This window comes from Lagopus leucura, unplaced genomic scaffold (assembly GCF_019238085.1).
Source record: "Lagopus leucura isolate 7727_CA_CO unplaced genomic scaffold, USGS_WTPT01 Super-Scaffold_100022, whole genome shotgun sequence".
NCBI lineage: Eukaryota > Metazoa > Chordata > Aves > Galliformes > Phasianidae > Lagopus > Lagopus leucura.
Genome location: NW_024962275.1, coordinates 4,901,176 through 4,928,398, shown reverse-complemented (window position 1 = coordinate 4,928,398; position 27,223 = coordinate 4,901,176). Strand labels below are relative to the sequence as shown.

Sequence of the window (27,223 nt, the reverse complement as noted above, 5' to 3'; positions counted from 1 at the left end):
AGGGCACAACACCGCTGTCAGGAGAGCGAGCGCAGGCGGAGCGGCGAGGCGGCTCTCCCGTTGCCGGCTACCCTCTCCGTGCTTTGGCGAGGCGCCTCGTTCGAACACGGCTGCCTCCACACCCTCTGAGTAGGCAACGGCACAACTGGCGGTCGGGAGGGAGGTCTGTCGGTCAGCCAGCCAGCCAGACGGCCGGCCAGCCGGGTTGTGCGTGCCCGGCTTAAAGATGGCCGCCGGCAGCCTCGGCGTCCGGGGTGAGAGGTGAGAGTTGAGGGGTGAGAGCGGCGGCAGCGGCCTCCGGGAAGATGGCAGAGAGCGAGCGGCGGGCAGGTGAGGGCAGGGCCGGGGGCTGCGGTGCCCCGAGGGCTGGCGGGGGATCGGGGTTCATCTCGTGGCAGCGGGACCCCCACAGCCGTCGCTCCTCTCTGCGTGTCCGCAGCGGAGCGGTGTCTGCGGGGAGCGGGGCGGACCGAGCCGAGCGTGGGCCGGCAGCGCGGGGCGGGCCGGGCGGTGCGAGCCGGGGCTCCTCGGCCCGGAGGAATCCGCCGTGCTCGTGTCGGACGCTGCTCTGAAAAGGGGCTCCGAAGCGGTGGCTCTCAGTTGTCGGCTGGGTTTTTGGAGGAGCGGAGCCACGCTTCCCCTTCAGCCTTCCTGCGTGGTTCCTCAATCTCATTCTGTTAAGCAGAACTCGCGGGCAGGTGGGACAGGCGAGGAGCTGACATCGGTCCTCAGACAGAGAGCTCGCAGCATGCAGAAGTTCCGTCCTCAATGATTTCCCAAACTTTTGTGATAGCAGATCCTCCCTGTTTCCCAGGACTTTGGGTTCTCTTTTCCCTGCTCTGCACACACAGGGGTAGGGCTGCCTTTGCTCTCGGGTGGTATTTTTCTGGAAATGCAGCCTATAATGACATTTCAAGGAGTTCCAATGGGTGCCGTGGAACACTGCGCTGTGCGGTTGCTGAGGTGCTTCTCCAGGTGCTGAGCAGGCAGAGGCCTGCAGGTGTTCTGGGGTTCATGTGGTGAGCAGGTTGGCCCTGATAGAATTCATGAAATTGCATTAGCCCTTGGTTTCTTTAACAGTTGTCTGCTCTGCTGCCTCGTGCTGCTGTGTGGAGGCAGGAGTTGGACTCGGTGATCCTCGTGGGTCCTTTCCAACTGGGATAGTCACTGATTCCATGGTAGAAGTCATGCTTACAGAGAAGACTGCAAACTGCCTCCAAATGATCTTTGTAGTGTTGATCTTTAAGGTGCTGCGAGCCAGCATCCTCAGTGCTTCTGGAATGGGGAGCGCTGCTCTGGGCTGCCATCTACTGAATTGCTCTTGTGTTGTCTGCAGGAATTGTACTTCTTAGGGGAATGCAGCTCAGGGAGAGCACCCTGAGAACAGGTGGTTTGTCAGGAAAGCTTAGTGCTTGAGCATGACCTGAGGCTTGTTCACCCTAGAAATAGTGAAACTAGCTGGATGCTATCACTGCTAGCTCCTGCAGGCTTCTCTCTCTGATTGGGGAACTCATCTTCAGTAGAGACAGTGGACGTAATGCAACCTTCTGAAGCCCTCAAGCTTCAGTATCCTTGAGAGGATACTGCTTGGCGAGCAGGACTTGGTGAGATAAAGGCATGGGCAGAGATAGATTTGTTTGCTTTCAGTCTCCTGGGACATTAATGTTGCTTTCTATGAGAGGAAGGTTAGAGGGCTGCTGCTCACCCACTGCCTCTGTTTCACCTCTTTCTTGCACCTCCCAGGCAATTCAGAGGAGATGGCTCCTCCTCTCCAGCAGAGCTTCATGATCCCCAGGAAGGAGATAAATATGGTTTCTGACATGGGCAAGTGGAAGCGCTCTCAGGTATGTCTGTGGGTTCAGGGGAAACTGGTAAGTGCTTATTATGTTATAGTGGCAGCTGAGTCTGGACTGGTAACTGCCTCTAGGTGTGCAGCAGGTTTGGGCAAGCCATGGGAAATTAATTGATGTGTGTTAAAGCAGGAGTCGCTGCCTGTTTGTAGGAAAATGACTTGGCAGTGAGGTGTCAAATGCTCAAAGGAGCCTGGAGAGCCCCAAAGTTGAAGGAGATAAGAGAGGTGTAAGAATTATTACTGCTCCCTGCTGGCATGCCAAGTGGTAACTGTTTCACCCTGCATAACCTGTATGTTGTGAGGTACTAGCTTTTACCCAGCGCTGTTTGAATTCAGCTTGAATGTGATCTGGCTGTCTGGCCTTCTTACGACATCAGAGTGAGTTGATTCCTGGTGCCTTCCCACTGTGCTGTACTGGAAAGGGCTCTAGAGCCAAAGCCTTCAATTTACTGGGTAATTTTTGTTTATAGTGTCTGTGGGGCTGGTGGAACAGGCAGATTCTCTGTTCTCTGCCTTTAAGAGATGGCAGTGATGGCCCAGACTTGTTTCTCCTGTTTGTTCTGCTGTTTAGGAACAAACTCTTGCTTAATGTCTTATGAACACCTTACTGTAACCAGCTCTCTAGCAAACTTGGGGATTGCAGTTTCCTTTATTAAATCTTCTGGGTTTGAGGACTTGCTCCTCTCTGGATTTTGGTGTGACAGGGTCCCAAGGAGCAAGAGTTGGCAGTGTGCTACTCTAACCATTCCACAGACTTAAAGCTACTGAGCTGTTCTGCATATGATATTTCAAAAGCAGCACAGCGGTGAGGAATTTGGGCTGTCTCCCACTTCTCCATCATGCATGTATGCAGGAGAACAGAAGGAGAAAAGAGGAGATAATGACAGGTCTGGGAGAAGCAGTGCGAAATGGGCTGTCTGGACACCACAGAGATTCTGCAGAGCCAGGGAGTGTGAATTTGACCTGATAAGAGGCAGGGAGCTGAGAGAAGGATTTCAGGGCGGTGTGAGCTTTCCTAGAATTCTTCTCTCCATAATTTTTTCAGCAATGCAGAGTTGGTGCAATCACCATCTGCCTTCAAGGTCTTCCAGAAATAGCAATAACCTCACAGCAAGCCCTGTGCCCTGGCTGTCTCCAAGAAAGCAATGCTGTGTTCTGGGAAGGGTTCCCTTGGTGTCCAGGAGCACGATCATGCTGCAGTGCTTATTCAAACAGACTGTGGGTACTCACTGACACCTTGCTCTTTTGGATGTGTTTGCAGGCATACGCAGATTACATGGGCTTCATCCTCACCCTGAACGAAGGTGTCAAGGGCAGGAAACTGACCTGTGAATACAACGTTTCAGAGGTAGGAGGGGAGTTTAGATCTGCTTGTTTCTCCTTTTTTGCTGCTTTTGATTTATTTTTTTATTTTGGTCTCTACAGTAATTATCTCCTAAGCAAGGGATGAGCTGACAACTTATCTGGGAGAATAAATATAGTTGGGCTGTGTTTGGGGATGTAAATGTCAGCCTGGTGCAGAGGCACTGTGTGCTTGCTGGTAGGAAATGGAGCAAGCTACAGATGGACAGAAACTGGTGATGGAAAGGAAGCTTCAGAAGGGATGTGCTTTGGCCCTGATTTTACAGTCTGGCTTCAACCGGGGTTGTTTTGTAGATGTGATAACTAACTAAACTAACAAAAACTCCTGGCTGCAGCCAAAAGGCAGAGAAGTCTGTACTGCTCCTGCTTCTCCCACTGCCTCTCTGTGTGACCTCATCTATGTGGTGCTGGGCCTGTTCTAATGTCCTTGTCAGGGACATGGCATAGTGTTTTGGAGCCAGTGGGGATGTCAGAGGGGAGGGAGGGAGGGCAGCTTCCCTGCTGCTGTTGCCTTCCTCCAGCCACGTGTAGACTGTTCTGAGGTCGCTATGGGTGCTGCAGTGATCTGCAGAGCATGTGCTTCCATGTTGCATGCTGAATTCTCCTCCCTTGTTCCGTGTTGGAATGAGGAGATTCTTTGGTATCTTTTTACTGTTTGAGCTTATCGCAGCTGTGCAAGACAGCTGGGAACGGTCTGGCTAGAGAAGATCTAGGTGGAATGGAAAGCAGACTGGGCCTGTGCGTTTATAGATTCATTCTTGTGTGGGAAGGCAGCCTACAACGATCTTTAACCTAGCCATTTGTGTCTGGAACAGGCATGTAAAGTCCAGCCTTCCCTTCAAGGAACGATGTGTGAATGAGAAACTTTGCTTGTACTTCATGGGGGGGATCAGGGATAACGAATGCCTCTCTAACAGGCTTTGTGTCCAGCCTTTGTTCCTTTAATTCGGTAGAATGTGCCGTCAAATGCCACTCTTGCTTTCCACTGTTTGTATTTCACCTTTGAGTTTTGCCTTTGTCACAATCTTGCTCATTCACAGAGCATAGGGAAACAAAGCATTAAAAATGTACAAAAGGAAGGAACAAAAACTCCCTCTTCTTCCACCCCCTCGGAGAGGCTGTCAGGCTGTGTCTGTGCACGGGTCCCTCTTGGAGTGAATTGATCCACCCACAGCCCCAGTACGGGCAATAAACAAGAGATGTGATCCTGGCTGCTGGGGATGTGGCAGGGAACATGTCCCATTCCCCTCGCGTGGGGGAGAGCAATAACCCGTGACTGGAGGCACAGGTGGAGCATCCCCTGGGTCGCCTTGTTGATGAGGTTGCCTGTTCATGCAGGTTTGTTTGTAGATCAAACTGCTTATCTTTGCTTTTAAAGGCTCAGCCCCTTGTGGCCTCTGCTTGCATCTCTGCTCTGCTTTCTTCTCTTTTGCCCGTACCTGCTGCTGATGTGCTTTTGTGCTGTCCCATCTTCCTCCCTGATCAAATGCTGGAGATGCCTTCCTTTGGCAATGACCTCCTGGAATCCTTTCCGCTGAATGCGTATCCTCTGCGACTGACGGTATTGCTTTGCAAGCATGGTCTGTTCTGCTTTGAAAGAGACAGCTTAATAGGTTCTGTAGTGGTGTGTGTCGGTAGCAAACAGCCTGCTGGAGTGAGAGCCTGCTCCTTTGGGGGCTGAGCCCCTTCTGAGATTGGCTGAGCTTGCTCCTCTTCTGCTGAGAGATCTGGAGTTTTGCTGGAGACATTGGGTGGCTGTGTGGCACTGTGGCATTGTATCTGGCAGGGGCTGTGTGACATCAGCAGGCCGTGACCTGCCTTCTCCTGCAGGGAGTAATTCTCACATGGGATCTGTGCAGCGGGTGCTGGGCTGCAGCCTGCGGTGGGCTTTCAGAGCTGGTTTTGCTCAGAGCAGCAGTGCAGCAAGGGGAGAGGTTAATGCTGGCTGTGCGAGGGGCAGACCTTCCCTTTAAGCAGCCCACTGCCCAGCAGTACTGGGGGAAGCTGGCTGGCCTCATGGCTTGCTCTGCTCTGTAAAGGGAAGCAGCAAATGGCCTAATTTCAGCAGCTTCCCACTCTGGTAGGATCCCAGGATCAGGTTTGCTCCTTGCGGGTGGCCCTGGCTGCTCTGATGCCTCTGCAGCACCTCCTCCTGCCCCTGCTGGGAGTGATGCTGGCAGGTCTCTGTTCTGCACGAGGCTCTGCAGCTCTCCTTTGGGACTGGCGGCAGGCTCAGGGTCAAGGCGATGCGAAATCAGCACAACAGGAAGAGCAAAGAGAGCAAGGGGGGGCGCGGTGGCTGTCCTTGCTTTGATCACTGGAAAGGTAAAGCAAAAATAGAGCTTAAAAACCCAGCCAGGCAAAACAGGGTTGCAGCGGTGCTGATGGTTGTGTTCCCGTAAGCCCTGCTGCTCCCCTCCCTCCCCCTGCTGGGGTCAGCCCCGGCTGCACAAGTTTCCTCTGCAGGACAATGGGAGCTGCTGCTTTTAATAACCCCTTTTCAAAGGGCCGTGAGCCCAAACCGAGCCGCATCTCTTTAATTATTTATTGGCACGGCTGAGCCGGCAGCTGGGTCCTGCTCACCCGCCTTCAGTGGGGCTGTGCTTTTTAATCCTTTTAAAGCAAGTGAGTGGGGAAGGGGAGGTTGGACTCTGTTCTCCCCGAGGCCTGCGGGCAGATCTGGGGAGGGGGAAGGAACCCGTCCTCAGCAACCATTTATCCAGGCAGCTCCGAGTGCTTGCTGAGAGGGGTTTGAAATACGGGAGCTGCTTGTAATGAGCTGCTGGTGCCGGCGGATAAATCATCAGCACGATTTAATTATTTAATGCAACCCGGTGCTGAGGATGCTGTTGCTTAATTGGAGGGGAATGCAATAGCCAGGAAGGGATGGAGCTGAGTCCAAACCCGACCCATTGCAGTGGGGAGGTGCTGAGCTTCTGCAGCATTTTGGGCAGCATAGGGCTGAAGCAAAGAGGGCTGTGCTGCCTTGGTCTGTGCAGATCCTTGGCACAAGCATGCAGCCTCCCCAGCGGACCTCTGTCCCTCAGCACACTTGTGCTTTGGTGCTCTGCGTTTCTGGTGTGCTCAGGTGAGGTGTTGCCCTTCCTCTCAGCCCCTGGCCTTGCTCGTCAGCCAAGTGCTGAAGTCCTGTGGAACGAGTGGATCCTTGTCCTTCCTGATTCCTCTCCCCACTCTCTGATCCCACCACGTCCTGAGCTCCAAGGAGTGCTGCCAGAGGGATACTGTGCTGCTGTGAGGCTGTTTCTCCTGGGTTCAGAGGGAGCAGGGATTGCTGTCCAGCTTGGCTTTGCCTTGTCTCCTCCCCACCCCCTTCAAGTAGCACTTCAAGGGCTGGAAACTTGCTGGTCTCGGCTCTTTCTTCATCCTCCCGGCAGGCAGCAGGAAGAATTGAACCACAGCCCAGGAGACCAGCCGGCTTCACACGGTCGATGCCTCCAGCAAAGTCAAACCAGCCGCTGTTTCTGCTGTCCTCTTTGTCCCCTTGAAGGAGGAATCTCCTCTCGAGACAGAGGAGCCTACATTGCCCAGGGCCTGGCCAGCTGCTGTGGCATCTGATGGCTCACTGACTGCTTGTATTTGGGCAAGGGGAATCCCAGACCCTCTGGCAGGCTCCATGGGTTGTCAGCAGAGCCTCCTAATGAAACTGCTTGAAGCTTCTAAAATAGTGGCCTACAGTGCTTGAGACACCATACTGTGTTGCGTGTGGCTCTCTGGGTCTCGCTGCTTTTCCTTTGTGGCTGCTGGTGTGCCTTGTCCAGTCACTCTCTCCTAAATCATACACACGTTCCTCACTTTTTCCTTCTAGCACTGGATGCAAGAAATCAGCTCTCTTTCCTTGCTGTTGTCTTTGCCTTCCCATCAGCATTGTTCTTGTACTGAGATGTTTTTCTTAGAACCCAGAGCTTCTCATCCTTGCTCTGATGAGGCTGTTGGGGCAAGCCAGGCTGTTTCATCCTCATGATGGACTGCATTTTGCCTATGCACTTGTGCAAGGTGTAACGTGCACTGGCTATCATGGGGTTGGAGCTGCCTTAGCAGTCTGGCTGGTGCAAGTTTGAAGCAATGTGGTTACTCTAAGAATGCTGAATTGAGATTTGGCCCTGTTGTGCTGGGTGCTGTACAAATGCAAACATCCTCTCTGCAAATCCTGGCTCCTGAGATGTTCCAGGACAGAATTAAAGGCCTTGAGAAGGAAAGTTTACCTTCGAGACCTGTATGGTACGTGCTGTGGCTGTATGGTATGTGCTGTGTTGGGCACACAGGACCCTGAAGATGCAGAGACTGAGTTTTGTTGGAGATCCCTGAATCGTGTGACACTTCCCTGCTACTCAGCCCTGTGTGTCCTACAGCTAGGAGCTTGCTTTAGCTCTTCTCCCTGAGGTTTTAGAGCATAGTACTGTAGCAGCTGATGAAAGGCTGTGTGGGCGACTGGAGAGACTGCCTCAGGCTGGGCTTTGTACTGGGCTGATCTGAGGAGGGAGGGAGGATTGCCTGGCCATTCTGCATTTTGGGGAAAGTTGGCACATCCTGTTCCTGCCCTCCACCCTTGAGGAGGGCAGCGTGGGCCTCAACAATTCCAAGCCAGGGCAGAGGCCTGAGGAATTGCTCTGTTTCATGACAGACCATGACCCCTCATTTTTCTTCTCTCTGTAGCCAATTGAAAAGCTGGTGGCTCTTCTGAACACCCTTGACAGATGGATCGATGAAACCCCACCAGTGGATCAACCTTCTCGCTTTGGGAACAAAGCCTTCAGGACTTGGTATGCCAAACTAGACCAGGTGAGTATGTCTTTCATGTACAATGTTAAATGCAGCTCCTACAGAAGGGCAGCATGTTTAGCAGGGATAACAGAGTGATTCCATCATTGTGAGGCAAGTGAGCAGTCTACAAAGGAGTTGCGCAGACAAGCTGAGAAGGATCCTTCTCTTGATATATATCACTTACTCCTGATCTGTTGCTGTCTTCACCTCTTATGAGACCATATGGTCCATGTAAATGCTCTTTGATGAGTTTCCAAGTCCTGAATCAGCCTTTGGGGTCCTTCAAGCCCAAGGAAGACCTTTGCTTTGTAACTATTAGCGAACAGATGACAGAGAAGATCAGAGGAGGGTTGTGAAACTGCTTGATGTTCTTCAACTCAGACTACATGCCCTGCACCAAGCTCTGGAGGTGGCACAGAGTCCAAGCAGGAATGTCCTTTTGCAGGTGGTCTGCTGCTCTGTTAATGCTTTGGTCCTGTGGGTGAACCAGTGGTTAACTGAGCTGATGTATTTTTTTTTTCTTCCCCACTCTGCAGGATACACATGGCCTGGATAGGTGTTAGGATGAGCTCTCCCAGAGTTATTCCATTTCTCTGCTTCTAGAATAGGCAAATACTCTTCTCTGTCATTGCTGGCTCTTACATATGTAAGAGTGCACCATTGTAGATCTCCCCTCTGCATCAGTGTATGAGCATTGTCTTGCCCGTGGGGACTGTGACAGATGTACACTCACTTGGAGGAGTCTTTTGTGTCTTCCAGGAAGCAGAAAATTTGGTGGCAACAGTGATCCCCAAAAATTTGGCCAGTGCTGCACCAGAAGTGGCCGTGTACCTGAAAGAATCCGTGGGGAACTCTACCCGCATTGATTATGGCACAGGTATTTATTACTTGAGCATGCTCAGTGGCTGAGACTGCTCTCCTTTGGGTAGTGACCCTCTGGAGCCTGCTGCTGGCTGTATTTAAATATGTTTTAGCAAGTTTTCTCTGGGTCAGTTTGCTACAAACACTTTCTTCCTCACCCAGCATTCGTTGTGGGTTGTGACACTCTTCACATGTCTCATCTGAGGAAACATGAATCGAGCTGTGCAGGCCTTTCTGGGATGAACTGTAGGAGTAGCTTTACTGCATATAGCAATATTGCACAGCTGATCCACAACAGACAACTTAGAGGAATAAAATGTAATTACTTATATTGGAAGTAAGGGGAGCAAGGTTGTAGACAGCAGGAAGTGTCTCGGGGTCTGGTGCTCCTTGGAGGTGACACTGCTGATTAGAGAAGGACTTCAAAGTCTGAATGTTGAAGCATTTTGTACCTGGGAAGATAGTGAATTGCAGGCTGGAGTAACCACTCTGGCTTCAGTTAGACCTAAATGCAGAATCTTTGGTTTGAAACCATGTGGTTACTGCATGCTTTGCTCCTCTGTCTGGAGGACAGGTGTGCTGAGATGGGTGTGCTAACGAAAGGTCAGAAGAGTAGGATGCTGTGGATACAAAGAAAGATGGCTTCAGATTTGGGCAGGGAGGGGAGGAGGAAGAGGACTTGGGTTAAAGGATGAAGAGCTGGAAGCTGAGCAGTGCTTGCTAGGAAAGCTGCAGCTCACTGGCACCAGGGGGAGATGTTGTCTTTGGAAAGGGACCCACATGCATGGGTTTTGTCAGCTCAGGGAAGGAATTTCAGCCTTTGCTCCCCTCCAGTGTGTCCCAATCAAGTGTCCCAAGTGTTCTAACTGAGGGTGACTGGAATATGGATGTACTTTGTTCCTACACTGGGAGCTGCACTTCTTTGCCACATGGAGCTGTTGATCCTGGTTCTGTGGCCCCTTCCACAAAAAGACGTTGCTCTGATTTTGCTGGTTGTTTCTTTTCCCTGCTGTTAGCTGGAGGGCCAAGCTGCAGAGGGTCAGCCAGAGATCCCAGTACCTTCTGGGACGGTCTGTTCCTGCCAGCATCATGGGATCTGCATCCTTCCGACACAGATATTTTTAAGTGGGAGGAAATCTGTTTACTTGCAGATGTGAAGTTCTCTCATATGCTCTGAGCAGGCGACTCTGCAGTGCTCCACATCCCACTGCTGTGCTGAGCTCCCAGGAAGGCCCTGCCTTGCTCCCAGCACCCCCACTTGGAGCTGCATTTCCTCAAGAACTTTTCTCTCAGAGTTAATAACCACCTTATGAATATCTGGAAGGCATACTTTGGGTGGGTGCTGTGTGGGGATGAAATATTGTCAGCTCCTGTAGCAGGATAAGGCAGCACATCAGGGACAGTGGACAGGGGTTTCCTCTGTGGGAATGTGAGTGCTTTGATTTTTGAAGAGCTGTTGTACTCGCCATAAGGTTGTCTTCAGGACCAGAAACACCCGTGTCACATCTCATTTCTTCTCACTGTAGGACATGAAGCTGCGTTTGCAGCCTTTCTCTGCTGCCTCTGCAAAATAGGTGTTCTCAGAGTGGATGACCAGATGGCCATTGTCTTTAAAGTATTTAACAGGTGAGATACCAGAAGGAGAAGGGCTGGAAACATTGGGCCACTTGAGGGCAGATCCCAGGCAGCCCCTTCCAGCTGTCTGAGATGTGTGAGACACTACCACGTGTTCCATACATCGTACTCCTGTAGGTTGAGCTGATTGTGGCCTCTTCCTTCCACTCATCCACACCCATCTGGGAGTGAGAAACTATAAGGAGGTCCTTCAGCTGGGATATGAGCTGCATAAAACAAGGGCTTCTATGCCTAGCTAAAGGACATGAGTGCTGAAGGGTTTGCTGGTCTACACAGAAGGGCAGAGTGAAAAAAGTGAAGACAAATTTAGGAAGCAGATGTGCTTTTTAATAGAGTATAGCACATCATCTATTAGAGGCTGTGTGCCTTTCTGGAATGTTATTGATACTGTAAGAGTGTTTGGATGAAGTTCTGTGATGGTCAGAAATATCTGGTCAGATGTTACATCTCTTCAGGCATTAAAAAAAGTAATCTGCGAAGCTGGCAGGCCTTCACTGCTCCTCAAGATGTGTTTCCAGCCCAGGAGGTGGAGTTTTATTACTATAAAACCACCAGACTTGGCATGTGGAGTCCAGAGATCTATTGCAATTTGCATCTCTGGCATGAAAACAATCTCCTTCAATAGTACTACCAGCTTTAATTTTCCACCTGGTTACAAAGGTTTGGAAAACTTGTTTGAAGAGAGGTGATCCTGAATGTTCATTGATTGCAGTCAAAGTGGGCCTTGCTCTGGGAGCTCATCCTTTTCCTTCTTGGGCCACTTGCTCTTTCCCAGGACCAACTTTTGGTGCTTATTTAGCTGTTAAACCTGATCCATGCTTTTCTGTTGGGTTCAAAAGTGAGCGTGGGGCCCTCCAAGAGTGGATGGTCTGTTTGGATCTCCCGTGTGAAGGCAGAGATCTGGATTTTGTGTCTGGAGTCCAAAAGACAGCCTTGTCTGAAGTCTTCCCTCTTTTTTGTCTCAGGTACCTAGAAGTGATGCGAAAACTTCAGAAGACCTACAGGATGGAACCTGCTGGCAGCCAGGGCGTCTGGGGCTTGGATGACTTCCAGTTTCTACCTTTCATATGGGGCAGTTCCCAGCTGATAGGTACTAATGAAAATCTGCTCATGTCCCAGCCTGCCCTCTGCCCTGGCTGTCTGGGTTGCAGAGATAATGGGGCTTGAGACTGACTTTTAAATTCAAATGTGTCAGATTTGTGTGTAATACAGCAGCAGAGTTTGCTTGGGGCTTGGATTTTTTTCTCAGGTTTCCAAATAAAGCTAGTTGCTTAGACCAGGAGGTGGAAAGCTTCCATGTACTGTACACCTGCAATGACTACAAGCTTTTTGAGAAGGGAGTTCTGGTTTTGGCACTAGAGTACACGTTTTCTGCCCTGGGGAGTTTACCAGTTTCACTGCTAAGGCAGTGGAGGTGAGGTGGTAGGCAGTGGCTCTGTGCTGATTTCTGAAAAGTTCTGGTGGGAGAGACCTCATGTGAAAGAGGGATGGGACAAAGCCTGTCTGAGTTTGGTCTCAGAAGGGGATGTCATGCAGGTTACTTTCTGTTGTCTTTTACTCTTTTCAGACCATCCAAATCTAGAGCCTCGACACTTTGTGGATGAGAAGGTGGTAAATGAAAACCATAAGGACTTCATGTTCCTGGAGTGCATCCTCTTCATTACAGAGGTGAGGATTTTTCCACAGGAAAGTTCTTCTCATACTAGGCAGTTAGCTCTGGCTCTGCTTTTCTCTTCCTCCTCTGTTTGCTGTAACAGAGCTGTGCAGAAAAACCACTGTTGTGTCTGAGGTGCTCTCCTTCAAGGAGTTCAAACTGGAATATTGAGGGGAAAGTGTGATCAGGGGAGATGGGCTGTGGATTGCTATTGAAGGGAGCTGTAACAAGAGCAAACAAATAGCCTTGGATCAGGCAGTGGGAACTTGGATGGAGAAGACTGGTGCTAGCAAGTGTGCTAGAAAGATGAAGTGGGAGCTGCAGAACAGCTGGGCTTGCCAAGATAACCTCCCTTCCCTCCAGTCCTTGGGCACTGCCTGGGCCTCCCTTTGCTTAGGGCAGACTCCCATACCTCTGTGCAGTTTCGTCTTCTCCAGATCAGAGCAGATTCTCCATTAAACGCGTGAATAATCTGGAGGGGAGAGAGTGCTTCGTTAGCCCAGCTGTTCTCAGGACCATTATCAGCAGCACATTTCTGCTCAAATTCTGTAGGGCCCTTGGGCTGCTGATACTCAGTGTGTTGCCAACCACCAGCAGTGTTCTTAAGGGGTTTATGGTTTCCCTCAGCTGGCCGTGCTTTTACTGTCCACATTGCTGCATGGTCTGGGCAGGGACAGTGAGAAGCACGTGCTCTGTTGTGGCAAGGGATTTCCTGTCCATGGCAAGGAGGAGTTGATGGGATTAATTTCGAAGGACAGAGTGCAGTTCTGCCCCTTTGTTCTGTTTGCTTTTCCCCCTCCTTGCTTCTCTCATTTACTGATTAGATGAGAAGGGAGGTTACAGAGCGTGAACTCAGCCTTTCATGTAGGAAATTTTCATAGGAGCCTTTGGCCCAAACCCCAGGAGGTGCAGCATCAAGTCGTGCTGAATCCAGTAGGGTTTGTCAGTGTTCAGCTCGCAGGATTTCACCTTCAGTGCAGAGCTAAATTGTGCTGTGGATGGTGAAGAGACTGAGCTGAGGACAGGAAATCCGCTCCTGCTTCACCCTCATGGGAAGTGGGAGCAAAGATGCGTTTTGTTTTCTTCCTCTGTACTATCCAGGCAGAGCACTAGCCTGTTAGAAATGTCAGAGCACACAATTCTTCACGTGTGCAGAGGGTTCTGCAGTGCACAGGCGATGTGAACAGTTTAAAATACACAGCACCAGACTGCTTCAGGTCACTCCGCTTTTGCCTGCAGGAAGGTACCTTTTCAGTAGGCATTTTTACTAAGTGATTTCACTTCTCTTTTGCACACTTGCTCAGGATCGTGGAGTTTTTTCTATTGAGTTCCTCAGTGCCACCTGGTGGCAGGGAAGCTTCCTCTCTGATGTGAGCCGCAGAGATTGCCACGAGCTGAATCATCAGACGTGTAGTGTTTGCAATCCATATTCATGCAAGCACTGTTTTGTTTTGTTTTATTATTTTGTTTTGTTTTTAAATAAGGTTTTTCTTTTTAAAATGGGATTTTTCTCCTTCAGATGCCCAGAAAGTTTGTTCCTGCCACTAGGGGGGGCTGGGGCAGCCCTGAGTGCTGCTTTTTCTCCAAAATCAACAACAAAACAAAAATAACGGGGGGAAAAAGGTACAAGGGATTCATGATTTTAATAAATGAATGACATGATTTCCTTCTGAGCTATTCATCTGAAAACAGCTCTCCTGTAAAGGTGTAGAGCAAATAGCAAACACTGCAGCAGTCCCCTTGTGAGTCTGGTAGGTTTTACTAACCTGAAAACAGGTTTTGTTTCAGCAAGCTGTGACCAGGCTACGTTGTTTTCTTTCAACCAAGAGAATATTCTCTTGAGAGATATTTTTTTCTCAGCCTCTGGGTGATGTTTCAGGGATGTGAATGTATGCCGTGGTGGTGTTTGCCACGTGTATATTTAAACCTCAGACTCTTAAAGTAACAGGGAGGTGATGTCCAGTTTGAACCTGCTGAAGCCTCTGCCCTGCGGTGCCACCCTGCTGCACATGGAATGGTAGCAAGCTTTATGCAAGCTGACCTGTTGTTGGCTAACCTGAGGGGTGTTTTCAATGCTTGGTCCTTGAACAGGAGGCTTATGGAGGTGGCTAGAGCTTGAGCTATCCCCTGCTGTCAGCTTGTTCTGCTGAGGCAGGCTGCAGGGAGATGCCCCAGGGTGTGAGGTTGGTTTGGAACCATCCCAGCACGTGATGGAGCCAGCAGTGCTGCTGCCACGGTGGGATCCTGCCTGCTTCTGTGCTCTGAATGCAAGGAAGGGTTCTGAGGATTGCAAAAACCGCGTGGATGCTGTCCTTGCACAGCATGGGACAAAACCCAGAGCAGAGGCTGCCAGCTCTTGACCCTGCTGAAACCAAAGCCTGCTGAAACAGCCACCTCCCCAGGCACCTTCCTGCAGGAGACGTGTGGAGGCGCGAGGCCGGGGCCGTGTTGCTTTAAGAGCCCAGGGCAGGCAGCAAGAATTTCATCTTCAATCTGGCTTCTAAATTTGGAGGTTTGGGAAGGGAGGGCTCGGGTTTCGGCTGGAAGGGAAGGAGCTGACAGGAAAGCACAGCTTCAGCCGTCCCCCTCCCCCAGTTACTGACAGAGGAACCATTTACAAAAGGCTGATTCTCTTGGGAACTGAGAGGCAGGAACGCAGCGTCTGTGAGTAATTTCCTGCTCAATATGGCTGCTCTGACTCACTCCGTTCCCCTGGGGTCACTGCGGGACTGCAGCGCGCTCGCTGCCGCTCTCGTTCCCCCCAGCTCGCTCTGTTTCTCTCCCTCTTCTCCCTTTGTGGGTGGAATGAGCTCATTTTCTCCCTCATCCCCTTTCTCCCCTCCGCCCCACTTTGAAACAATAGCCATGCCTCCCCTTGCTGGGCATGCAGGGTCCAGTGGGCTGCAGTCACAACTGTGCCAGGGGCTTATGGAGCCAGCAGGGCTGGAGCGCGGGGCCGGCTGGCTGAGCTGGCTGCCCCCTGATAGTCTGCTGCAGCTCAGGAATGAGGAGGAAAGCAAAGCATGCGTGCGAGGGCTGCTGCAAGCTGTGCCATACGAAGGATGGCAGTGCTGGAGGAAGGTTTGGCGTCGAAAAGCATATCAGCAAATCAGCCTTACCAGGGGAAGCTCTGTGCCCACCGAGCTGCCCAGCACATGGGGCTCAGCCACGCGCATGCTCCCTGCTCCCCTGCCACGTGCAGCCTGTACTGTGGTGCCTGCCAGTGCCAAATCCTGCCTGATGGCACGCTGGCTCTGTCAAATGATGTTGTGCTTTGTCTATCTGCACGTTTCATCTTGTATCTGCAAGGGAAACATGCACGGCGGAGGGGAGCGGGGATGGCTCGGTGGCTCATCACTCATTCTTCTGCCCATGAGAGTGATAGAGGGGAATGGGGACAGGTCTGTGCAAAACAGCTGCAGCCTGAGGTCAGCCAGTTTGAAGCTTGTTGTCCTCCAGGTAGTGTTTTTTTTTTTTTTCCCCCCTTTTTTTTTTTTTTTACTGCCAGCTGATGCCATGCAGACCTTGCAGAAGGGCAGCAGCAGTTTCCCAAAGCAAATTGAGCAGCCTCACTTCCTTTTAGAGCACTGTGTTTGGAGGCTGTTTTCCCACCCTCATGCCAGGCCTCTGTGTGCATGGAGGGAAGGAGTTGGTTGTTGGAGCTGAGAGCAAGCATCCAAGAGATTCCTCTCTCCCCATGCTCCTTTCTAGCGTGAGCTTCGGCCTTGTGGTTTCTGATGTCATGGGAACTTCGCTCACTCAGAGAGGCTGCGTTATATTTCTTCCTCTCCCTGAGGGTCTGTTTTTGTTCGTGGAGAAGAAGAGAGAGAGCCACCAAGGGAATCTGCATGCAACCATCCCTGATTGCAGCTTTTCCCTTGTCCTTCCTCCTCCACACCCCTCTTCCTGGGAGGAGGAACGCCAGAGTGCTTAAACAGAAAAACACCCTGAGGTGTGCGGCTGCAAGCAGGCAAGCTGCAGCTCTGGAGCTTGTTTGGAGTGGGGCTTCAGTGGGTCCCCTCCTCTCCCAGGTGTGGGCGCAGGGCTGCTGCTGACCTGCACTGCCCTCTGCATACAGGGAAGGCAGCAGTGGTTGTCTGTGCTGCTTGTTGATTATCTGAATGGGGAATGAGTCATTTTCTTGGAAAGCCCAGCAGTGCTGAACAGGGAGGTTTCTGGGTAGAATTGGAACAGCGTTAAGCCAAGCTCTACTTGGAGGGAGAATAGGACTTATGTGGGGTTTTATAACACAGCCATTAACAGGGAGGTGTGCATAGGAAGGTTTGATTAGAGAAGTGTGGCAGGAAAAGGCTTAATTTTGTCAGGGAGGTGAGGAGATGGAGCTTCATGCACTGTGGCTGCAGCGGGGTGGAAGGAGGGACAGCATGGTGGGGTGGCTGGCGTGTGGCTCACAGGGCTGGTGGGAATGTTAGCTTGGTGAGTGTGAGTCACCAGTGGTGCACAGCTCCTGCATGGCCCCGCTCCTCAGCCTTGCTTGGGTCTCTTTCAGATGAAGACGGGCCCCTTTGCTGAGCATTCCAACCAGCTCTGGAACATCAGTGCCGTACCCTCCTGGTCTAAGGTCAACCAGGGCCTCATCCGCATGTACAAGGCAGAGGTGAGCACTGCGGGTGGGTAAGGGGAGGCTGGTTCATGCTTGCCCAATGGCCACACAGGTCCTTGTCTCTGCTTTGCTGCGGATCAGCCTTTTGCTGCCTGCACTTCGTGCCTGTTGGTGCAGGGGCCTGTCGCAGCCAGCTGTGCTCCTTGCTGTGTGGCTCAGAAGAAGGTACTGCTGGCAGAGGCCAGAAGAAGGCTCCTGCCTGCATAATGTTTGCCACAAACCGGTCCCAAAACAGCCCTTCTTTCAGACGTGGCTTTTGCCAGTTCTTGTCGTTCCATAGTACAAGTCTCAGGTCTCCAAGTTAGGACCAATGCTTTGATGCACTCATCCTTCTGATTCCTACACTTCTGTTTTCCCAGCTGCAGGAGACCTGGTTTAAACCTCCATCCCATGTTTCAGGAGCACCAAAGCAGGTTGAATGCCTTCTGCTCTGCTGGCTCTGTCCTGTCTCTGTTGGCTTTGAGTCCTGCCCACGTAGTGCACCAGATCAGTGAGGCACAGCCTCCAGTGGGGTTTGGTGGTTCTCCATGGGCTCTGCAGGCTTTCCTGGCAAACCCTGATTGAGAGAACTGGGCAATTTTGGCTGTTCCTTATCTCCTTCCTGCTCAAGCTAACCCTGAGCTTGGGGAAGCAGGACAGAAACTGCCCCACTGGGGCCTTGTGCAGGAACTGACTGAGAAGCAGCATCTCTTGCTTGGAAGGCCAGCACTGCGCTGGCCCTGCCTGAGCAATGGATTACACAGCTGCCCACTGTGGGAGGTGCATCAGTCCCCTTGGGTAGGGCTTGAAGGAGTTATTCCTGCACCCTGTGGTCTCTGCTCAAGCCAACCATGCTCCTGTTTGTTGCTGGGACGTGGGGCAAGGGCTGGGCGGGCAGCTCTAGCGCACAAAGGAGTTAACTGTGCCGAACTTGGTGCGCTCCCTCCCCCAGCCCTTCCTCTGTGCTTCACATCCTGTGTTTAGGTTCCAGGCCACATACCTCTCTAATCTGCGAGGTGTCACTCCCAGGCCCGCTGGCTCCTTCCGCCCCCAGCTCAGCTTTCCTCCCAGCTTCCAGGAGGAGAGCAGGGCTGGGGGTCGACCCCCAAGGGGTCCCTCTGTGCTGCCCCTCTGGATCTGCCCCGGCTCAGAGCTCCAGCACGGAACCACTGCGTTCCTGGCAACCCAGAACTGGAGGCTCTGGTGTGAGAGAAAGTGGTCTCAGGGGGAGCCCCCAGTCCTGAGAGCACCGCTGAAGGGCTGTTGCCTCCTCCGCAGCACTGCCTTTGTTCTCTCTCCTCTGGGTATCCCCCAGGCACCCCATGTTGTCCTGTGCTGGTTGGGTGCCCGACGTGCCCTGTTACCACTTGGTTGGTTCCTTCTGAAGCTTGGCAGGGATGTGCCCACAATGCAAGGGCATGTTCACTGGTGTTTTGGGGTCACTGTGTGCTGGCAGTTTTACCTGGCTGTCTGTGAACAGTACAACTCTGGGAACCCGTCAGGGCGTGGGAGAGGCCATGGTTGTTAGTGTTTTTATGTTAAATAGCAGATTACATTCTCTGTGGAAATGCTGAACCTGATGCTGGTGGGTTTCTAGAAACACCCAGAGATGTGGCTGTGTTGGGGGAGAATGTGGGAGCTGCTGGGAAGAGTAACAGCACAAATTTAGGATAAGGTATGGAAGACATTGAGTGATCTGAACTGCTGTGTGACTTCAAATTTAGCTTCTTGCTCCAAGAACATTAGTAAATCTTAAAGGACTGATCTTAAGTATGGTCCTCATGCAGCAGTATTTTGTCCTGGCACAGCATAGTGCCTACATTTGCTTGGATGGAGAAACTTACTGGGGAGTTCCCACTGATTCCTGGTATCTTCTTAGGGGAGCCTCCCACCCCACTGCTGTCTCAGCCAGTTCCTGCCCAGCTGGGGAGGAGGGGTGAGTGTGGACATCACCTTAGAATCACAGCATTAGTGTCTGCTGGATGTTCCCAGCTGCGTTGCCTTCACCTTTGCTGTCTTTCTCTAGTTAGGCACTGTCAGTGCTAGCAGAAGATAAGTAAGCCAACAGCCCCACGTACTGTCACAAAAGCTGTTTGCCTTGAGCTCAGTGAAGATCTGTGACAGTACTTGGGTTTGGAGGGAGGGAAGAGGGAAGGTTTGGGTTTATAACGTGTTTTTTTTCTTGTCAAGCTGGCTAATGTGAGAGCAAGATTTTCTCCTCACCCCCTTCTTCCTACTGCATCTTCACCCTCTGCTCACACACTGTAATTAGATCAGATGAAATCCAGGATGGAGTCTCCAACCAACAGTGTGGCAGTGACTGGAAAGTGCTCAGTGCTGACTGCTTTTGTGCAGAGGCAGCAAGGCAAAAAGCTCAGTCGCTTGGAGCAGACCAGCAGAAATCAGATGCTCACTCATAAACCACTCTTGCTTGGCAGAAGTGCAGCAGTTCCCAGGTCCGGTTTGTTTAAAATGCAGTGTGAATGCTTTGGCTCTTCTGTGTCCCCTCTATGGGATGACTTTAAACAACCAACACAATGCTTAAGCACATCCATGTGCTCTTGCCTGGATCCATGCTCTCTGGGATGCTGGTTACAGGGTCTGTGGACAGAGAGCAGATTTAAGGCAACGTATCTTCTGCTCCGTGTACTTATGAAATCTCAAATGTGTCTATAATATAAATATAATGGGTGCAGAAGTGTTAGCTTGGAAGTGCAAGGTCTTTTCTTATTCTCTCCTTCAAAGACAAGTGAAGAAGTCGACAGAATAGAGTCTGGTTAAAGTGGCAGCCTTGATGTTTTTCCCCTGAGCCTGCTTTTGAGTCTCCTGACCTTTCCTTCTCCACTGCAGTCAGATGGGAAATACTTTCCATTGTAACTAATCTAGTCCCAGTTCCATCTTTAAAGGTTGGATATGATGCAGGAATTTACTCCCCAGTTGAGTCTCAAGCTAGGACTTTGGCACAATTGGGATGACAGGAAGAAGGGAATAAGCTTGTTCCCTCTGTCAAGCTAGTATTGGCTGCATCAGTTTCACCTGCAGGTGACACAGAAGTGTCCTGTCTCCTGGAGCCTTTAATAACCCAGAGAAATTGTCCTAGTCCTGATAGAGAGAGAAGTTTCTCTGCTTATCTCTCCTTGTGCTATTGGTGTGTTAAATGGGGAGGATTCTTGCTCTTCCCATTGGTGGTAAAGTCTCTCCATCAGGAATCCAAACCAGTCAGGTCTTCCGTGGGACTCCTTGGAACCAGTTAGGATGACATTTTTAGCCATCAGCATCTCCAGTATTCATTTCTCTGCATTATTGCTTCACGTCACTGCTATCCTGTGCTGTTTCCTCTGAGGACTTGCTGGAGTGGTTGTGCTGGGAAATGCTGGCTGCTCGGAGCCTTTGGGAAGCGTTTGGGAAGCTTAGAAGGTGATGTGCATTACTTGTAGCAGGACTTGCTTCTTCCTTCTGCTGGACACGATGTCCCATGTAGAAGAGTAGCTCCCATTGCAGCACAGTGAGGAGGTCTGCAGCCCTTCTGGTCAGCACAGCCCTGGGTAATGTGGCTGATATTAGTGTAGATGTAGCTATTGAATTGATGCACACATCCTGCTGAGGTTTGTGTGGATCTGAATCCATTCCATGCTCTGCATGAGTTTTTGGGCAGTCTGAATCCGTAATGACTCAAAGAATGAAGCTCTGAGCAGCTCTGACAGGCAAGTTTTGGGAAACTTGGACGTGGTCATTGACAGCAGTTGCTGGTCTTCCTGCCGTGGCGGGGAGGTGAGCAGCAGGGATGTTCTTGTTCCAGCACAGAGCCCATCTTAGCTGGAGAAGGCAGCTGTGAGCTGAGCTGCCTAGCTGGGGGTGTGTGAGATTGATCTGTGATCCTTGCTCCTATCGTTACTCTCTGATGGGAGTGGGAATTCTAGGAGTGAGGGATTTTTGGGGATAGGATTGCATCTTAAACTGTGGCAGCAAAATTGCTAGTGCTCATTTATTGAGGGCCTGAGAATCTGCAATGCAGCGTGGGCAGTGCCTTGTGGCTGCAGGATGGTGCTCAGAGCTGGAGCGTGGGCACTGTCCTGGAGAGGGAGAGCCTCTTCCCTGTGGGTTTCTGCAGTTCTCAAAGGATTTGTAGGGTGAAGCTCTTCAAAGGGAGCAGCTAGAGCAATGAGAAGGTGGTGAGAGAGAAAGCTGCTGACATAAACACGCCTCTTCTGCTCATGCTCCCGGCCTGAATTTCAGCAAGCAAAAGAGCCTGGCTAAAAGGAAGGAGATGGGGATACGAGGTGTTACTGGACTGAAGAGCCTGCTGGGAATGTGGGGTGAGGGATGTGGGACTGATCCCCACGCAAGCACACGGCTCAGCCAGCGGCCCTGAGCTCACTGCCTCCCGCACCCAGGGCCGGGCGCAGCTCTGTCTGCCTGCGGGCAGTGGGGACATCTGCTGAACTCACCCCTCTTTGTTTCCCCTCCTGCAGTGCCTGGAGAAGTTCCCTGTGATCCAGCATTTTAAGTTCGGCAGCCTGCTCCCCATCCAGCCTGTGACATCCTAAGGAGACAGCGGGAGGAGCCGAAGCAGCGGAGGCGTAGCGTGGCACTCTTCCTCCTCCCCTCACCCCCTCCTCATCACCTCACCCGTTCCACAGCCCATCCATTTCTGCACATCCTCATCGGCAACCACAGACCCAGAGCACTCGGCCTTGCACGGGAGACGGGACCTGAGCAGCTCCTCCTGCGAGCCCCTGCCATGAGGATGTTTCACAAGTGACTGAGGGGCTGTGCTCCGCTCTGCTGCCGCGTGTGGATCTGGGCGAGTGAAGGGGGTTCACTAGGGGCTGTCTGGCAGCAAAACCCTCTGCTTTCCTTCCCAGGAGGAAGGGGGTGTGGAGGGGAGGAAGGCACGTGTGTATGCACTGGTAACAGCAATTTCCCTTTTGGAATTTCGTTGAAGTTTCCTGTTGCTGTTTGGTTTGGAAACCGTTGCAGTGGGTGAGGTGTGAGCCTGCACGTGTCTGTAAGCAGGGCACCTCTGCTTGGTTCTTAAGTGGGAAAGGGGAACTGCGGGGAGCCCAGGGTACCACCTCTCCTTTAGCCCTAATAAGGAAAGCCACCTCCCTCCTTCCGCCATCTCTTCTGCAAGGGTGCCTGGCTCTTCCTTTCACAGCACCACCTCTCGTGTGAAACAAGGAGGCTGTGAGGTCTGAGCTGGTTTTAGAGCTGAGAGCCCTGGCTCTGTGGGAGCAGCTGTGCAAGGACTGCTGAGTGGTACCTGCTCAGGCTCCTTCCCCTCTGTAGTTAATGGGCACAAAGAATCACACGTTCACATACATTCATTGCTTTGTAGGGATCATCTGGGTCCAACCTGCCCTCTGTGCTCTCCTCTCCTCCTCCTCCTCTGTGCTTTGCTGCCCGGGGGCTGGGCTGGCCTCAATGGCACGAGGTGGCCATGGTTGCTACTGCTTGGTCATAAATTACAGCGACAGCCTTATAGCAATGGCTTTCCCCATAAAGCAGCATGTTCCTCTGCCCTTTTAGGGAGGCATCTCTGGAGCGAAGGCAGCATGGGGATAAGCATGCAGCTTAACATGCACTTACGTACCTGTGCTGGAAATAAAAAGCATAATTAGCCCAGGACAGCAGGTTTTATCTGGAGAAAGCTCTCTTCCCTCTATCATTCCCTGCTGGTGCTTTCCCAGGCAGCAGGGCCACACTTCCAGTGCCAGCAGCAGCTTTGAGGTAGGGGAATGAATGGAGCCGTGGTCCTGATCAGCACCAGCATCGCTCAGAGGGCAGAAATATCTGGAGCTGTTGTGTCCATATGTCTTGGCTGAGGTGGCCTACAAATCTGGGGAGGGGAGATCTTAGGGTTCCCAGGCTGGGTTTGGCAGGGGGTGAGCTCTGGCTGGGGCTGGAGGCAGCTGTGTCCCTTCTCTGATTGCTTGCCTTTTGCTGATGCATTGCTAAATAAGAGGAAGCGAGGAGCAGGTGGCTGCAGAGCTAAAGCAGAGCTTTCTGCCGTTGTCCTGAGCTGGGTGGGACAGGGCACGGATCTGAGCTGCCTCAACCAACTATAAATGTGCGTTTTAAATAATGAAAGACTCAAGTCTTGTTCTAATCTCAAATTGTTAACGAGATGTGTGTGTCATCTTGGCTTTACAAGTGGGAATAGGGCTGGAGCCCTGCGCTTGCTGGGAGCCTGCTTCTGGTGGAGGAGACCTCAGGCTCTTCCTTCTGCATCCCCTCTCCTTGCTGTGTGGCTTCTGGCAAGTGTCACCACGCTGTAACTGGCTGCATGGCATCTGGCTGGTGAGGGCTGAGCTAAAGCCTGTGGCTTCCCAAACCTGCCCAAGGGCTGGGGACGCATCTCTCCCAGTAATCCTACGGAAATGGGGCTTCCACGTAAAAGGATGGGTGGAAATGTCGACATCCACTCCCTGTGTAGTGGGAGGGACACCCAGAATATGAAATACAGCACCAAAAAAGGGTGGGGAGATGCTTCCTTCCCCTGCAGCTGCTCTGCAGGGACGGTGTCCCTTGGGTTGGGATCCACCAAGGAGGTGGGAAGAGGCTCACGGGTGGCTCTTGCTTGCCTGAATCTGTGCTTCTGTTCTGCTGGGGCTTTGTGGACTTGGAGCAGCTCATTCTTGTCTTGCACCGTGCGAGATGGATCTCTGTAGGTGGCACTTGGCTGCTCGCCTCCGTCCAGCTCCCAGCAGTAAGCATGGGCTCTCGGGCTCAGCTCTTCTCCCACAGCTCTGCCATCAGCAGTGCCTGGGGCCGGAGCATTCCCCCCCTTAACCCCCCCCAACATTGTGGTTTTAATTAAAGTCTCTGTTTTGCACCAGTGCCTGTGTTGATCTCTCCTGCGTGGGGTTTGTTCCCTCTTTGTGGTGCTGGGAAGATGCTTTGCAGAGCCACTCGCCTGTTCGTTGGCTGCATGCTTGCACCAGAACTGACTCGTTGAAGTGCATGAAGCAAGCACACCCAGGCTGCTCCCTTGCGAGCCTCTTTCTTTCCGTGGTGCGCTGCCTTTGATTTATTTATTTAACCACTGTGCTCCATCTGCCCCTCCCTCCCGGCTGGGGTTTGGCACCTGGCTGATGTGCCACCAAATACCTCTTGAAGATCAGAGATTCTCATGACCAAAGGCCGTTTGAGCCGCGTTTCTGAGGCTGAGAACTGGAACCCTTTTCCTTCAGATGTTTTTCCTGTCCTGCCAGAGGTGCTGACTCAGCACTTCCAGCATCAGTTTAGCTCAGCAGCTTTGTTGGACGTCTGTAGAAAATTATACCTGGAACTTCTCAGTTCTTCTATGGGAGCCGCCATAGCTGTGCTTAGGTTTCTTATCTTCTCTGTCAGCACGGGGCCGGCTGCGTGTGAGTGCCCAGCTGGGAGTGGGGAATGTTATCTTGGGTCAAACATCTTTGCGTTCATTTGGATGCCTCCCTTGGTGAGCACAGCAGACGTAGTGTGGGTTTCTCCCCATTGAGCAAGCTGGGATTTTCAGTGCACTTCTCAGAGCTGGGCTGTGCTGGGCCGGTGGTGAGCTGTTCTGCTGCTGCTTTGTGTTCAACAGGTCACCACCGGCCTTCCTGCCTCTGTCTTTGCAGCCCTCTTTTATAAATGCTCATGACAGCCGGTAAGAAATGAAGTACGAGTTGAGAGGAGCAGCCTCACGTGGTGGTGGTAGGAATAAAAGCCAGAACCGTGTTGTGGCATCGCTGCTGTATTCTCTTCTCATCCAAACCCGAGCCGACGTGCTGGTGGGAGCCTTCTGCAATGGAACAGGTCGTGGGTGTCTCGCTGTTGCTTCAAAGAAGGGCTTTCCTGGCCCAGGTGTGGAATCTGGCAGGGCTTCTGGAGGCTGTTCCATGCTCCAATACCAAGGAGAAGAGATGTTTGTCCTCATTAACGTGGCTTCACCTTCAGCAGTGAGCAGTGAGCACTTTTCTCACTGACTCCTGAGTGTCCTGGGGACCGAGCTTGTAAAAATGGTGCCAAACTGTGAACTGGAATGAGCCCAGCTGGAGGAGGGCTGCCCCAGCTCTATGGGCTCCAGCAAGGGCTGAGCCCTGAGAGGCATCATTGGATTGGGCAGCCAGGAGAGGCTTTGTGGGGTGGAAGGGTTCTGGTTGCTCTGAAAAGTCCAAGCTTGGGGACGCCGGCACTGAGCGCTCCCTGCAGGCAGGTGTGCAGTTGTTGCTGAAACTGGAACAGGACATTCCCCATGTTCCCAGTTGCAATGGTACCAATAAAGGCCATCCGAATCCCTCAGCAGGCGCGCAGCACATTGGAACTGGGGCTGGGATCCCAATGTGGGTGGGTTACAGTTACATTTGTGCCCTGGGATCTGCTGAGCTTAGGGAGGGAGGAAGAAGAGAAAACAGAGAGGAGGTTCCATGCGGTCCTTCTGTTTCTAAAACTCATGGGAGAGAGAAATCCAAGCAGTGCACAGTCAGGATACCCAAATTAGCCATTCTGATGTGGATTTCTCCCAGGTTGGTGCCAGGTATGGCGCTGCTCTTCTGCGGCCTCCATGTAGGCACAACACTTCGAGCTTCATCCAGAACAAAAGAAATACACAGTGTGCTATAGATAGAAGAGAAACCATTCCAATATTCCTGAGCATCGCTATGTCCTACCAGGGCTACAGACTCTATGAACTGTGGTGGCCATGAAGAAATTCCAACTAGATTTTATGATACTGGAGTGTGTCACTCATTGGATGTGGGGAGGAGCTGATTGCTGGAAGTGGCCGTTCCTCAAAGCGTCGGCCTTTCTCTGCATTCAGACACCTTTAAAAATGTGACTTCAGGTATTACATCTCCCCTTGGATAAAACTCCCTTGCAGGCAGGAATAAAACTTACAAAAAGGCTGTTACAGAGACCATCAGCTGTCTATTAGATCGCCTGGAATATGCTCCTCTAGCAGCACAGTTTAGTCTTCTCCAAATTACTGTAGAGGATTTGACTGTATCTTGCTGATCCATCCACATTTTAATTTCCTCTGCACGGATACATATTGCAGGATGCTGGAAATCCCCAAGCCCACTGGAGCTGCACGACTGGATGTTTCATCCTGTAACACCAATAAAACGTTAATGCATACTAATAGCGGCAGCAAAGGGGTTTATGGAGCGAGCTTGGGAGCATTTGATAATTGCTGGGGTATCCGTGACGTGGGGAATTTGGGGTTAGGGTCACCAAGTGCTGCCCTTTGTCAGCGCAGGGAGAGAGAAACCCTCTGATAGACCTTGAGGGAGTGAGGGGTGTGGGGGGGGGGGGGGCAAAGGCTGGAGCATGGCATGGAGTGTGCATGGGGCACAGGGTGGGTAAGGAGAGAGATGGGGCAGGATGAAACTGCCCAGGGAAGGGATGGGGTCACTGACCATGGAGGTGCTTAAGGAAAGGGCAGAGGTGGTGCTGAGGGACGCGGCACAGCGGTCAGCAGTGGAGGGTGGTTGGACTGGATGGTCTTCAAGGTCTTTTCCAGCCTTAATGATTCCGTGATTCCATTGGGGAGCTCAGGAACAGGGGGTGTGGGGAGGGAGCTGCCTCCATGCAGAGCTTTTCCATTCACATCAAAGTCCACTTCCATGCTGTAAAACCTGGTGAAACGGGCCAAAAAAAGCAGCAGTACACAGGTACAAATGCTACTGTGTGGGGAGGAGAAAGGAGAAGCCACTGCCTCGTTGTGAGAGTACTGTAGAAATAAACAAAGAAATGAAACTGGGGGAAGATTCATGAACCAAACTGGGGGTGTGTAGAGCATGCCCTGGGCTGTCCTCATAGGTGGGCTGTTTGCTTCCCTCCACCTGGGGACAATTAAGAGCAGGGCTGATGGGGGCTAATTTCAGAGATGGCCCCTGGCAGGTGTGGGGCTGCTCCCTCAGCCCAATCATGGAGGCAGAGGGGAGATAAGAGCAGGGTTTGGGGTTTGGTTGCTTTCCCCTTTTCTCCTCTTGTGTCCTTCCAGGAGGGAGTGGGATGACCTGAGCAGTGCAGCCACTCACTGGGGAGCTGAGGTGAGCAGGGTGTGCTGGGCTCTGAACTCTGCTTTGGGAGGGAACACCAGGTTTTGTTGTTTCTGTGTCTGAGAGGCAGTGACTTCTTGTCGCAGAGAGCCCTCGTGGGTTTTGCTGTGTATCTGTGCAGTGCCGTTGCAGCCCCTGAGATGTCAGTGCTTGGAGGTTCTGCTTCTGCTTTGCAGTGTTGGTGTTTGTGTGCTGGCAGTGGCTGCTCTGTTGCTGCTTTGCCTTTTGCTCCCTGTGCTGTTTTCTGTTGGATGGTGCCTTTGGTTACAACACAGCCCCCGTTAACTTCCTGAGGTGGGTTTCACTTGAGCAGCATCACAACCATCAGCTCTGTGAGCAGGACATAGGAAGGCCAAATGTGAGTAATTACCACTCCAATGCTAATTACCTGCATTGGGCCCAAACCCAACGCACCAAACGCCGCTCACAGGAGTGCTGCCTGGATC

General features: G+C 51.8%; 1 protein-coding gene across 1 annotated transcript; it reads left to right on the top strand.

Moving 5' to 3' along the window:
• Positions 1 to 31: 31 nt before the first annotated feature.
• Positions 32 to 24,453, top strand: PTPA (protein phosphatase 2 phosphatase activator). The gene is made up of 10 exons (XM_042878934.1): positions 32 to 330; positions 1,744 to 1,844; positions 3,114 to 3,200; positions 7,889 to 8,014; positions 8,756 to 8,873; positions 10,384 to 10,483; positions 11,458 to 11,582; positions 12,060 to 12,160; positions 16,657 to 16,764; positions 21,222 to 24,453. The coding sequence occupies exons 1-10, from the start codon at positions 306 to 308 to the stop codon at positions 21,294 to 21,296; spliced, it is 966 nt and encodes a 321-aa protein (XP_042734868.1). The 5' UTR covers positions 32 to 305; the 3' UTR covers positions 21,297 to 24,453.
• Positions 24,454 to 27,223: the final 2,770 nt, after the last annotated feature.

Excerpts from the sequence above, each read along its gene's own strand:
- PTPA (XM_042878934.1), top strand. The coding sequence starts at position 306 with ATGGCAGAGAGCGAGCGGCGGGCAG. Across the intron at positions 331-1,743 it reads AGAGAGCGAGCGGCGGGCAG|GCAATTCAGAGGAGATGGCT; the intron begins GTGAGGGCAGGG and ends TGCACCTCCCAG. Across the intron at positions 3,201-7,888 it reads GTGAATACAACGTTTCAGAG|CCAATTGAAAAGCTGGTGGC; the intron begins GTAGGAGGGGAG and ends TTCTCTCTGTAG.